This window comes from Canis aureus, chromosome 27 (assembly GCF_053574225.1).
Source record: "Canis aureus isolate CA01 chromosome 27, VMU_Caureus_v.1.0, whole genome shotgun sequence".
NCBI classification, from domain to species: domain Eukaryota; kingdom Metazoa; phylum Chordata; class Mammalia; order Carnivora; family Canidae; genus Canis; species Canis aureus.
The window spans coordinates 28,527,900-28,543,014 of NC_135637.1; the positions used below are offsets into that span (position 1 = coordinate 28,527,900).

The 15,115-nt window shown below is 36.4% G+C and overlaps 1 protein-coding gene across 1 annotated transcript in view; it reads right to left on the bottom strand.

Annotated features, from left to right (window-relative positions):
- Positions 1–4,032: 4,032 nt before the first annotated feature.
- LOC144299527 (solute carrier family 5 member 4) overlaps positions 4,033–15,115 on the bottom strand; it is a 49,647-nt gene continuing 38,564 nt past the window's right edge. The window contains exons 13-15 of the mRNA XM_077874990.1: positions 13,642–13,857; positions 11,831–11,933; positions 4,033–4,736 (exon numbers count right to left, since the gene is read on the bottom strand). Coding sequence (XP_077731116.1) covers positions 4,522–4,736; positions 11,831–11,933; positions 13,642–13,857 — 534 coding nt within the window. The 3' untranslated portion in view covers positions 4,033–4,521. The remainder of the gene's footprint in view (positions 4,737–11,830; positions 11,934–13,641; positions 13,858–15,115) is intronic.

Genomic DNA, 15,115 nt, shown 5'->3' on the forward strand with positions numbered 1-15,115 from the left:
TTGGCGGGTTGAGCCCTGGGTGATATGCTATATGTTGGCAAATTGAACTTCAATAAAAAAATAAAAATAAAATGAAATAATATAAAACAGAGGGAGCCTGGACGTAAGGGCCATCATCTAAGAATCCTCTCCAAGGAAAGCTGCCCTGGAAAGTCATCGGACTCACATTGAATTTCACATAAATTAAAAGTAAACCTTAAAAAGAAAATCAAAGAAGATGTGGTATATGTATACAATGGAATATTACTCAACCATTAGAAATGACGAATACCCACCATTTGCTTCGACTTGGATGGAACTGGAGGGTATTTCGCTGATTGAAGTGAGTCAATCGAAGGACAATCATTATATGGTTTCACTCAAATTTGGTATATAAAAAATAGTGTAAGGGATTAAAGGGGAAAGGAGAGAAAATGATTGGTAAAAATCAGAGAGTGCGACAAACATGAGAGGCCCCCAACTCTGGGAAATGAACAAGGGGTAGGGGAAGGGGAGTTGGGCATGGGGGATGGAGTGACTGGGTGAGCGCTCTGAGTCAGGCACTTGATGTGATGAGCACCACGTGTTATACTATATGTCGGCAAATCAAACTCCAATAAAAAAAAGAATTAAAAGGGACTTCCTTAACATAGTAAGACAAAACTTTTTTTTTTAATAAGACAAAACTTTATAAGCCTAAATAATTCTTATTGGTTTCACTTAGAAGTGCTCCATTTAAGTCAAGGATAAACAAATATCATGCAACAAAGGAGGAAATCTCTTGGAATAATTTGTAATCCAACTTCCTTGGATGTGTACTTATTGGCCATTCTAGACTAGCCAAACTGTGGAAGGAGCCTCGGTGTCCATCGAAAGATGAGTGGATAAAGAAGATGTGGTTTATGTATATAATGGAATATTACTCAGCTATTAGAAATGACAAATACCCACCATTTGCTTCAACGTGGATGGAACTGGAGGGTATTATGCTGAGTGAAGTAAGTCAATCGGAGAAGGACAAACATTATATGTTCTCATTCGTTTGGGGAATATAAATAATAGTGAAAGTGAATATAAGGGAAGGGAGAAGAAATGTGTGGGAAATATCAGAAAAGGGAGACATAACGTAAAGACTGCTAACTCTGGGAAACTAACTAGGGGTGGTAGAAGGGGAGGAGGGCGGGGGGTGGGAGTGATTGGGTGACCGGCACTGGGAGTTATTCTGTATGTTGGTAAATTGAACACCAAAAAAAAAAAAAAAAAAAACTGTGACAACAAAACCTCCAAAGGACAAAGTGAGCCACTGAAAATAAGCTACAGAACCCAGGAGGTATAAGGAAAAGATGAATAAATCTGACTAAATAAAAATTAAAGTTTTGTATAATAAAGAATGACATAAAATTAAAAGGCAAATTCGGGAAATACAAATCAAAGCCACAATAGGATACCACCTCACACCAGTGAGAATGAATAAAATTAACAATATAGGAAACAAGAATGTTGGAGAGGATGTGGAGAATGGGGAACCTTCTTGTATTGTTGGTGGGAATGCAAGCTGGTACATCCACTCTGGAAAACTGTGTGTAGGTTCCTCAAGAAATTAAAAATAGAGCTACCCTATGTCCCAGCAATTTCACTACTGGGTATTTACCCCAAAGATCCTGATGTAGTGAAGTGACAGGACACCTACACCCCAATGTTTATAGCAGCAATGTCCACAATAGCCAAACTGTGGAAGGAGCCTCGGTGTCCATTGAAAGAAGAATGGGTAAAGAAGATGTGATCTATATATACAATGGAATATTACTCAGCCATTAGAAAGGACAAATTCCTACCATTTGCTTTGATGTAGATGGAATTGGAGGGTATTATGCTGAGTGAAATAAGTCAATTGGAGAAGGACAATCATCACATGGTTTCATTCTTATGTAGACTATAAGAAATAGTGAAAAGGACTATAAGGGAAAGGAGGGAACCTTGGGAAAAATTAGAGAGGAAGACAAACCATGGGAGACTCTTAACTCTGGGAAACAAACAAAGAAGGGGAGGGGGATGGAGTAACTGGGTGATGGGAACTAATGAGGGCACTTGATAGGGTGAACACTGGGTGTTATACTATATGTTGGCAAACCGAATTTAAATAAAAAAAGATAAGGAATTTTTTTTAAAGATAAAGAATTAAAAGGCAAGTCACAGACTTCAAGAAAAAATATTTGCAATTCATATGCAAATGATAAATATATAGACTAAAATATCTATAAATGAATGAAAAATTGATAAAATATATCAAGGAATTCACAGAAGAAAAAATACAAATAGCTAATGAGTATATGTAAATACATACAATCTCACTAAGTGGAAATACACATTTTTAAAAAAATTATTTTTCAATCATCAAATTGATAAAAATGAATTAAGATTGATAATTAATTATGTGAATAAACAGGAACTTTCATAATCTGATGGTGAGAATATAAATTGGTAAATCCTCTTTAGAACATAACTTTTAAATTTTTATCAAAATATTAAGTGCTTATACTTGCCCCCATATTCCATTATTAAGAATCAATCATTAAAGAAAACAGAAGTGGTTAATGTGACAACAGATGAACGTACAGGTACATGTGGTCAGGTATCATTGATAATAGCAAATAATTGAAACCAAGGTGAATGTTTTTCAGTAGAAAAATTGTCAAATTGCTGTCAAATGATTTCACAGAACAATGTATTATTAAAAAGAAGGAGGGTATCTGTATGCACTCACAGGCAAAGATTCCAGGATAAATTTTATATGACAAAGCCAGTGATAGAACAACATTTGGAGTAAGATGCATTGTGTAAAAATATGGGTACAAATGAATAGAAAAATTACTTTAACATATACTTTAAACTGTTAACACTTATTCTTTGTAAACTTAATGGAAGTATGGGAGAGACAGATTGTCAGTGGAGAGTGTTTTATTTGATTCTATAGGCCAAAACACTGAATTTTATAACAACATGATAGATAGACATTTCTTATGTAATTTATTAAAACCATTTTAATATGCTGATTTACTTCTAAAAAGGTGTGTTTTAAAACTATATATAGGGACGCCTGGGTGGCTCATAGGTTAAGCATCTGCCTTCAGCTCAGGGCATGATCCTGGAGTCCCAGGATTGAGTCCCACATTGGGCTCCTTGCATGGAGCCTGGTTCTCCCTCTGCCTGTGTCTCTGCCTTTCTCTCTCTTTCTCTCTCTCTCCCCCCACCATGTCTCTCATGAATAAGTAAATAAAATCTTTAAAAATAATAAAACTATATATAATCCTACATGAGGTAACTCATTCAGAATGTCAAAATAACACGGAAATACAGACAGACAAATATGTATATTCAAGTAATGATTTCAATAAATAATGTTAATGTAGAAAGTTAGATTGTGGTAATTGTTGAACTACTCTGTAAATATTCTAAAATACACTGAATTGTACACCTTATTATATTATTTTTGAAGATTTATTTACTTATTTTATTTTTTAAAAATATTTTATTTATTTATTGGAGTGTGAGACAGAGTGTGAATGGGGAAAGGGACAGGGAGACAGGAAGAGCCAGAGAATCTCCAGCAGACTCCACACTGAACATGAAGCCAGTTTGGGGCTTGATCTCACAACACTGAGATCATGACCTGAGCTGAAATCAAGAGCCAGATGCTTAACCAACTGAATCACCTAGGCTCCCCTTAATTACTTATTTTAGAGACAGAAAGAGAGTATGCAAGTTGGGATGGGGCAGAGGTTGAGGGAGAGAGAGGGGTAGAAAATCAGACTCCACACTGAGCATGAAGCTGGACCCCACAACAGTGAGCTCATGACCTGAGCTGAAACTGAGTCAGATGCTCAACCAACCGAGCCACCCGAGCATCCCACTGAATTATACACTTTACATAGATTTATTTTATGATGTGTGAATTATTTTTATAAAGTAGTTTATGAAATAAATGGCTTAATGGGCAAACATTTAGTAGGAGATGGCTTTATTTAAGACATAAGCTAATAATTTCCAGTAAATTCATAAAATTATTTATAACAGACATTTATAGCTCACTTCCCCTCAACTATTAGGAAATATTTATATTTTCCATGAGGTCAGTAAAGAGAGATTGGGAGGTCACTGTTTTACAGATGAGGCAGTTACTATATGAGGCAGAGTTGGAAGAGGCATTCCTTCTAATTGGAAATCTCTGGAAATAGAAAGCAAGAATAAGGTAGGACAATCTACCTGGTGGGGAAAAAAAGTTTTTTAGACCCAATGGTCCTAGTCCATACACACATATAAAGTCAGCTCCGTGGCTTTCTAAATTGTCAACTCTTTCTTTATTGACACAAAGGAACAACAAAAGCTAAAAATCAGGTCTATAGTTATCTCATATGATAAAATTACCAAGTTTTTTCTCCTGTTTGAAATTACCTCTCTTTGAAACATAACAAACTTTAAAAGTGAAAAAAATCAATAAAATTATCCTTTGCTTAATAAATTATTTAATGGCTCAGATAGAATTCAGGCAAAATAGCCATGGGCAAAGACAGCCACTGCTAGGAGTAGAATGGCATTGACATTCACTATAGTCCTCCATAAAGGCTTCTCAGATGTGTCTGTCAGCTTCTTTTTCTGGGCTTCTTCCTCTTCTTTGCTCAGTTTGGGACCTGTCTTCTGCAAACCACAAAATATGTCATAAGCCTTCCTGAGGCATCCACGGGGTTTCTCAGGATTATCTGAAACAAAAAAAGACAAACAAATAATCACAGAACATGGGAAATAAAACTCCTGTAAATGTAGTACAGATGACTGTAAAGAATGATTACAACCACTTTTAAGTGTTAGGGGAATCCCTGAGAAAATATAGATAACTTTGATTATATAAAACTGAAAACTTTTGCATGGCATAAAGTTAAATAAACAAAGTAAAAACAAGTGACAAACTGGGAAAAAACATTTGCACCTTATACCATAAAAGGTTTAATATCCTTAGCATACATTGGCCATTAAAAATAGAAAAGACTTCTGACAATCCCATGTAGACACATATATATATACATAGATAAAAAGTTCTTAAATTCACTCAAAAAAGAGAAATTTGAAAGGATAAAGATGTGGTATATATATATCTATGTCTATAATGTAATATTACTCAGCCATCAAAAAAATGAAATCTTGCCATTTGCAATGACACAGATGGAGCTACAGTGTCATATGCTAAGAGAAATAAGTCAGAGAAATAGAAATACCATATGATTTCACTCATATTTGGAATTTAGGAAACAAAACAGATGAACATAGAGGGAGGGGGAAAAAAGAAGGAGGCAAACTATAAGAGAGTCATAGCTATAGAAAACAAACTGAAGGTTGCTGGAGGGGAAGTGAGTGGGGATGGGTATTAAGTATTAAGGAGGGCACTTGTTATGAGTACTGTTATCTGTAAGTGATGAGTCATTAAATTTACTCCTGAAACTATATGTTGACTAACCAGAATGTATTAATTTTTAATAAGAGATTTTTTTATTTTATAGAGAGAAAGAGCACAAATGTGAGGGGCAGCGGGAGAGGGGGAGGGAGAGAGAGTCTCAAGCAGATGCTGCACTGAGTGCAGAGTCCCACACGGAGCTCCATCTCATGATTGTGAGATCATGACCTGAGTCAAAATCAAGAGTCAGACACTTAACTTACTGCACCACTCAGGCACCTTGACTAATTAGAAATTTTTTAAAAAGATTTTATTTATTTATTTATTTATTTATTTATTTATTTATGAGAAATGAGAGAGAGAGAGAGAGAGAGAGAGATTGACAGGCAGAGGGAGAAGCAGGCTCCATGCAGGAAACCTGATGTAGGACTTGATCCCAGGACTCCAGGATCCTGCCCTGAGCCAATGGCAGGCACTAAACCACTGAGCCACCCAGGGATCCCTGACTAAATAGAATGTAAATAAAACCTTGAATAACAAAAAAAGAGAAATTTGAAAAAAATGACACTGAGATACTGCTACTCATCTGTCAGTGACAAAAAAATTAAAAAGTTTCACAGTATCCTATATTAATTTGTGTAGAAGCAGGCACTCTCACACACTGTTGCTACAAAAGCATGATTCAACCTTCACAGATGGGAATTTGGCAGCATATAGCAAAATTGCATAGGTATTGACCCAAAATTCAAACTTCTCAAAATCTATCCCAAAGGTAAACTGGCAAAAATACAGAAAGCTCTAAGTACAAGGCTATTTGTTGTATTGGAGAATTTAAAATATACTTCTAAATTCAAATGTCTATGAAAAAAACATAATAAATGTAAGACTATTCTTATAAACAGGGATGCCTGGGTGGCTCAGTGGTTGAGCATCTGTCTTTGGCTCAGGGTGTGATCCTGGAGTTCCAGGATCAAGTCCTCATTGGGGTTCCCAGCAGGATGCTTGCTTCTCCCTCTGCCTGTGTCTCTGCCTCTCTTCCTGTGCTCTCATGAACAAACAAGTAAAATCTTAAAAAAAGACCATTCTTATAAATAAATGGTAAAGAAAATTCTACAGATTAAAAGCTTGAGATGCAACAAAAGCATTACTTTGAGGAAAATGCATAGCTTTATTTATTTACATTATACAAGAAGGAAGGCTGAAAATTAATGAAGTAATATTCAATTTATTTTATTTTATTGAACTTCAGTTTGCCAACATATAGTATAACACCCAGTACTCATCACATCACGTGCCCTCCTTAATGCTTGTCGCCCAGCCACCTTATCCCCCCATCCTTCTCCCGTTCCACAACCTTTTGTTTGTTTCCCAGAGTCAGGAGTCTCTCATGGTTTGTCTTCTACTCTAATTTTCCCCCACTCAGTTTCCCCCCCTTCCCTTGTGGTCTTTTTCACTATTTCCAATACTGCATATTTGAATGAAACCATATAATAATTGTTTTTCTCCAATTAACTTATTTCACTCAGCATAATACCCTCGAGTTCCATTCCTGTCGGTGCAAATGGTAGGTATCTATCCTTTCTGATGGCTGAATAATATTCCATTGTAGGTCTATCTATCTATCTACCTATCATCTATCTATCACATCTTCTTTATCCATTCATCTGTCCATGGACATCAAGACTTCCTCCACAGTTTGGCTATTGTGGACATTACTACTATGAACATTGGGGTGCAGGTATCTTGTCACTTCACTACATCAGTATCTTTGGGGTACTCAGTAATGCAATTGCTGGGTCATAGGGTAACTCTATTTTTAACTTCTTGAGGAACCTCCATACTGTTTTCCAGAGGGGCTGTACCAGCTTGCATTCCCACCAACAGTGCAAGAGGGTTTCCCTTTCTCCATATCCTCTCCAACATTTGTTGTTTCTTGTCTTGTTAATTTTATCCTTTCTTACCTGGTAAAGTGGTCTCATTGTGGTTCGGATTTGTATTTCCCTGATGACAAGTGATGCGGAGCATTTTTTTCATATGTTTGCTAGCCATATGGAGGTCTTTGGAGAAACATCTGTTCATGTCTTCTTCCCATTTCTTTTTTTTTAATAAATTAATTTTTTATTGGTGTTCAATTTGCCAACATACAGAATAACACCCAGTGCTCATCCCGTCAAGTGCCCCCCTCAGTGCCTATCACCCATTAACCCCCACCCCCTGCCCTCCTCCCCTTCCACCACCCCTAGTTCGTTTCCCAGAGTTAGGAGTCTTTATGTTCTGTCTCCCTTTCTGATATTTCCCACACATTTCTTCTCCCTTCCCTTATATTCCCTTTCACTATTATTTATATTCCCCAAATGATGAGAACAGATAATGTTTGTCCTTCTATTGACTTACTTCACTCAGCATAATACCCTCCAGTTCCATCCACATTGAAGCAAATGGTGGGTATTTGTCGTTTCTTTTTTTTTTTTTTATAGGTTGCCACATTAGTGAAACTTTAATAATGCGTACTAAATTATAAAATAAAATAAAGGGAAAATAGGATTATTTAAATTCATGAATAGTCCTCAGTACCATATTTTTAATGCTTGAAAGAAAACCATGTAATGTGATCAAAAACATTAAGGCTGAGTTTTCTTGAAATGTATGATCTTATAATTCTAAAAAAATTCATAATCAAAAGTTTTTAATGAGATAACTGCTTTTTAAATATAGGACACATACACACAAATACTAATTTTATAAGTAAATGAAAACTCTTATTCTCAGCATTTCACAATCAAAGAAGTTCGTCTCTGTCTAGCCAAAGGACAGATGGCTAACCTTTAAAACTTCTAGGAAATGGGTGCCTGGGTGGCTAAGTTGGTTGAGTGCTTGACTCTTGATTTCAGCTCAGATCTCAGGGTCCCAGGATTGAGCCACGAGTCAGGCTCTACCTGTGATAGGGGATCTGCTTGAGGATTCTCTTTCTCTCTCTCCCTTTCCCTCTGCCCCTTCCTTCACTTGATCACTCTCTCTAAAGTAAATAAATCGTTTTAAAAAACTAAAAAATTAAAAAAACCCCTGTATGAAAGTCACCTCTTGGAAAGGAAATGCTGGTAACCCTATATTCCTTTTTTTTAAAAAAATATAAAGTTATTTTTTATTGGTGTTCAATTTGCCAACATACAGAATAACACCCAGTGCTCATCCCGTCAAGTGCCCTCCTCAGTGCTCGTCACCCATTCACCCCCACCCTCCGCCCTCCTCCCCTTCCACCACCCCTAGTTCATTTCCTCGAGTTAAGAGTCATTTTCTTCTCCCTTCCCTTATATTCCCTTTCACTATTATTTATATTCCCCAAATGAATGAGAACATACACTGTTTGTCCTTCTCCGATTGACTTATTTCACTCAGCATAATACCCTCCAGTTCCATCCACGTTGAAGCAAATGGTGGGTATTTGTCATTTCTAATGGCTGAGTAATATTCCATTGTATACATAAACCACATCTTTATCCATTCATCTTTCGATGGACACCGAGGCTCCTTCCACAGTTTGGCTATTGTGGACATTGCTGCTATAAACATCGGGGTGCAGGTGTCCCAGCGTTTCATTGCATCTGAATCTTTGGGGTAAATCCCCAACAGTGCAATTGCAGGGTCATAGGGCAGGTCTATTTTTAACTCTTTGAGGAACCTCCACACAGTTTTCCAGAGTGGCTGCACCAGTTCACATTCCCACCAACAGTGTAAGAGGGTTCCCTTTTCTCCGCATCCTCTCCAACATTGTGGTTTCCTGCCTTGTTAATTTTCCCCATTCTCACTGGTGTGAGGTGGTATTTCATTGTGGTTTTGATTTGTATTTCCCTGATGGCAAGTGATGCAGAGCATTTTCTCATGTGCCTGTTGGCCATGTCTATGTCTTCCTCTGTGAGATTTCTGTTCATGTCTTTTGCCCATTTCATGATTGGATTGTTTGTTTCTTTGGTGTTGAGTTTAATAAATTCTTTATAGATCTTGGAAACTAGCCCTTTATCTGATACGTCATTTGCAAATATCTTCTCCCATTCTGTAGTTTTGTTGACTGTATCCTTGGCTGTGCAAAAGCTTCTTATCTTGATGAAGTCCCAACAGTTCACTTTTGCTTTTGTTTCTTTTGCCTTCATGGATGTATCTTGCAAAAAGTTACTGTGGCCAAGTTCAAAAAGGGTGTTGCCTGTGTTCTCCTCTAGGATTTTGGTGGAATCTTGTCTCACATTTAGATCTTTCATCCATTTTGAGTTTATCTTTGTGTATGGCTCAAGGGAGTGGTCCAGTTTCATTCTTCTGCATGTGGATGTCCAATTTTCCCAGCACCATTTATTGAAGAGACTGTCTTTTTTTCCAGTGGATAGTCTTTCCTCCTTTGTCGAATATTAGTTGATTATAAAGTTGAGGTTCCATTTCTGGATTCTCTATTCTGTTCCATTGATCTGTTTGTCTGCTTTTGTGCCAGTACCACACTGTCTTGATGACCATAGCTTTGTAGTACAACCTGAAATCTGACATTGTGATGCCCTCAGCTATGGTTTTCTTTTTTAATATTCCCCTGGCTATTTGGGGTCTCTTCTGATTCCACACAAATCTTAAGATGATTTGTTCCAACTCTCTGAAGAAAGTCCATGGTATTTTGATAGGGATTGCATTAAACGTGTAAATTGCCCTGGGTAACACTGACATTTTCACAATATTAATTCTTCCAATCCATGAGCATGGAATATTTTTCCATCTCTTTGTGTCTTCCTCAATTTCTTTCTGAAGTAAACACCCACCCAACTCTTGATTTTGGCTCAGATCATGATCTCATTGTCCTGACATCAAGCCCCACATAGGGCTCCCTGTCAGCAGGACATCTGCTTGTCTCCCTCTTCCTTTGTCCCTCCCCCTGCTCAAATTCTCTCTCTTAAATAAATAAATAGATAAATAAATAATAGTTTAAAAAAGAAAAGTAAAATAGACAAGTTAGTGAGATTTATCAAGAAAAAAGGAGAAATCACAAAAAGTTATATTAGGAATTAAACAGAATGCATAACTACAGAGGTAGTAGAGATGGAAAAGCCAATAAGTAGTATGAATAACTTCATGTCAATATATTTAAAATGTGTGCTAAATGGACAAAATACTACAAAATAAAAATTTTCCAAAACTGATTAACCAAGAAATGGAACTTCCAAATACCTCTAGAGGCATTGCTTAATACAAATTTAATCTGGTTAAACCCCTTCCCATTCCAGGCCCTAAGGCCTAATGATATTATTAGCAAAATACCAACATTTTGATGCAGAAATCATTCCAATCTTATTGAAATGTTTACAATTCATTTTATGAGAACACTATGATTTTATTTTATTTTTTATTTATTTTTTTTTTTTAATTTTTTTTTTTTAAATTTTTATTTTTTTATGATAGTCACAGAGAGAGAGAGAGAGAGGAGAGAGAGGCAGAGACACAGGCAGAGGGAGAAGCAGGCTCCATGCGCCGGGAGCCTGATGTGGGATTCGATCCCGGGTCTCCAGGATCGTGCCCTGGGCCAAAGGCAGGCGCTAAACCGCTGCGCCACCCAGGGATCCCAACACTATGATTTTAATACCAAAACCAGACAAAGTATAAAAAAAGAAAAACCATATAAACCATTCTTACTCCAGAACACTGATAAAGAAATCCAAAAGTAGAAGGCCTTTATTCTTTCCTCAAGTTGAAGAATCTAAGCCAAATCAAATGAAACAATTGGTGTATAGTTCAAGACTACATGTCCTGAAGTGCTAAACTTTTTCAATGGTTTAAAAAATACCAGGTAACCAAAGAGCCATGGGGGTGGACCCTGGAGAAGTTTCCTTGTTGGAAATGAGATTAGAACCTAGTTTCAAAGGATAGGCAATTTTTTTCTCTTAGGAGAAGTAAAAATATTCTAAAGAACTTGGTATATGTGTGTGTGTGTGTGTGTGGTGGGAAGTGAAGAAATCTGCCTGGCTGGAATGGAGGGTATATTGGAGAGAAGAATGAAAAACAAGGTTGGAGAAAAAGGTGGGACTAGATGCTAGGTGCCTAATCACTGTCAATCAAGATTGATTAGTTGAACATTTAATATGTAACCAGGAAGAGGAGAGACTAGAATTGATTTTCACCTCAGAGCCGGTACACAGATCCATGGATGAATGATAGATGAATAGACAGACTGATGGAGAGGCAGGTGAATGGAGAGATTTCATTTGTAATTAATTGTCTTAATTTTTTTGGAAGGTAAGATTTTGAAATTTCAGTTTGCCATAAATCTAACAGCTTTATCAGAAACTGAATTTAGTGGCATTAAAAAATAAAGCAAACATAAAAGCAATTCAGGTACAGAGAGATTCTACATAAAAACTAAATGTAACCAAATATTACCTTCATCAACATTATCATCAGCTTCTTCATATCTTTTCTCTTCTGCATCTAAATCAATCCGTTCCTCTGTACTGTTTCGAAGAGCCCAACACAAGCGATACAGCTGTACAGACACCGTAGACAAACACATTAGTGATGGGCAAATGTTTACAATAATATGATGGTACATTTGTTTATTGTATAGTGCCAAAAAAATCAAATGGCACCGAACACTAGAGGTAACAAAGAAGAGGTCTTCTACAACACGAATTCACGAAAACGCACTGACCATTTACAATTATTTCTGTTTTTAACTCTCCCAGTAGTTATTAAGCACTTTCAAGTAATATGCTTACCACTCTTACTTCTGGATTTATAAATCCATAAAAGTCAAAAAATTATCTAATATATACTAACTTACACTTATCTAACTTATACATTTATAATTTCATAAAAGTTAAAGATTTATCTAACTTGCATATACATCTAACTTACATATACATACTCACTGTCCTTATTCAGCTGTTATTAGCTGCAACATTATTACTTTCAGTTGTCTAGTGGTTACTTTTGTAACTTTTAAGATATCTTCTTTTTTTAAAAAAAGATTTTATTTATTCATTTGAGAGAAAGATAGAGAGAGAGTGTGTGCACATGGATAGGGGGAGGGGCAGAGGGAGAAGGAGAAGCAGATTCCTGGCCAGCACAGAGCCAACATGGGGCTTGATTCTCAGACCCTGAGATATGATCTGAGCTGAAGTCAGATGCTTAACTGACTGAGCCATCCAGGTGCCCCTAAAATATCTTCCTAAGCTTCGTTTCTGGATCCATCATGTTTATATAGTTACTGCTATTAAATCCTGATAGCAATTTATGCCCTTACACATTTATTTCCCAGCCAATCTCCAAGCTTTTGTCAACTGTATCATTATTTTAAAACTATTATAAGCTTTATAGAATTTTGTTTTTTTTTTGTCAATATGATTAATTTTCCATGCTTGGTCTGTGTGTTGATTGAAAATTTGAAAATAAATGGCTATTTATGTTATTATAGCTACTTTTTTCCTGTGCCATAGATCCAAGACATGTGATTGGATACAGTGAATAAATACCAGCTCTAGGTCATTCTAAAGAAATGATTTCAAGTATCAAATGGGTTTCAAAATTATAACCTATCATATGTTTGAAGTCACACTTCATTTTACTTGGTCTCATTATTTGGCTCATGACTTTCTTGTATGGATTTACCAGAATTTGTAATTGGCTTTTTTATTTGTTGTTGACATAACAAGCATATGCTTCCACCTTACAGCTAATATTTCTAATTATAGCTTCATAAGACTTTCTTTAAAAGATTTTATTTATTTATTCATGAAGACACAGAGAGAGGCAGAGACATAGGCAGAGGGAGAAGCAGGCTCCTCACAGGGAGCCTGATGTGGGACTCTATCCGTAGACCCGGGATCACACGCTGAGCCAAAGACAGATGCTCAACCGCTGAGCTACCTGGGCATCCTACTTCATAAGATTCTTACTCATAAAATTTCTTTTTTTTCTTACTCATAAAATTTCTTATACAATATCTACTTTCTTTGCTGAAACTCTTTTTTTAATGTATAAATTTATTTTTTATTGGTGTTCAATTTGCCAACATATAGAATAACACCCAGTGCTCATCCCATCAAGTGCCCTCCTCAGTGCCCATCACCCCAACCCCCCAGCCATCTCCCCTTCCACCACCCCTAGTTCATTTCCCAGAGTTAAGAGTCCATTTTCCTGGAAGGCAAATAACTATTTTTTAAATAAACATATTTCCGCTTTTCATCACTCACATGTACATCAGGAATGGGTTTTGTTAGCAGGGAAATTCCCAGGATGACCAGCATGGAAACAAAAAAGAGAATGATGGCAAAGTACAGATAGTGTACTCCACAGATGATTTCAGGACAGTTACTGGCAGCCAAACAACTACTCGTTCCATAGGCAAACTCTGCAATCATACGAATGAGGCCAATCACAAGTCCAGTGATTAGACCCCAGAAGGCTCCCTGCAAAAGGAACAAGAATAAAATAAGAGTATTTGGAAAAAAATGAGACGCTCATTTGAGTAAATCATTATCATCATCCTACCTGTTTTCTTCACTAAGAACCAACAATGGCTAACCTTGAGCATAAACTCATCAAAGATGCAAATACACATGTTTATTAGTGGGCTGCCTCTTTCTGTGATCCTGAGATTTCATTGCACCAGGACACTACTGCCTACTCTGACCCAGACTTAAGCTTACCTTGAATTTTATTTTATATATAGATTTCAAAAGTAGTGACTTATTTTATAGAATAAACAGAACTATGGCTTATGTTGAACAATTTGCAGAGTTGATATTAGATAGTTACGATAGGTCTATTAAACTTTTGACAACTAAAAGGATTTATTTTCTCTAAGAAGTTAGTGCGATTGGAAATATGTATCCCTTGATTCCCTGATCAAGATGTTATGTTTAGGGAAACAGTGTTGCATAGAGATTATGAGTATGAGCTTTGGTTGGAGGTAGACCTGAGTCTGAATCCCAAGATCCCACTTACTAATAATAAGTAACATTTGAAAAGCACATAAGATATTAACCTCTCTGCACCTATTCTTCACTTCAAAATTATAATAAGCTAACAATTGGAAACAATTAAGGGATTAAATGTACATTATCCATAATAATCAGTTACAGATATAAGAATAAAAATTAACATATTTTGAGTTGTTACTAGTGTGGTAGGTTCTTTTCTGAGTACTTCACATTTAAAAAAAATCTCTTAATCCTCACAGCAATCCTATAAGGTAGGCATATGATTAACTTCATTCTACACAGAATCAAATGGTTTGCTCAAGATCACAATGATATAAAGTGGTAGATCCAGGATTGGATCCTGTCAGTCTTACTCCAAAACTTGTGTTCCTTAGCATCACGTCATGTATGTATATAATATTTTGTAAGAAATATAAAGATTGTACTGAGGTGCCTGGGTGGCTTAGTTGGTTAAGTGTCTGCTTTTGACTAAGGTCAAAATCCTGGGGTCCTGAGATCAAGTCCTATGTTGGGCTCCCTGCTCGGTGGGGAACCTGTTTCTTCCTCTCCTCCTTGTTTATGCTTTCTCTCACTATGTCTGTCTCTCTCTCAAATAAATAAATACAATCTTAAAAAAGATTGTACTATAAGTGTGTCCTATATATTTACACACGTTAGTGAGAATCAGGAATTGTAGCTGATTACAATTAAAATTGAGATGGGTGGCTCAGCGGTTTAGCACCTG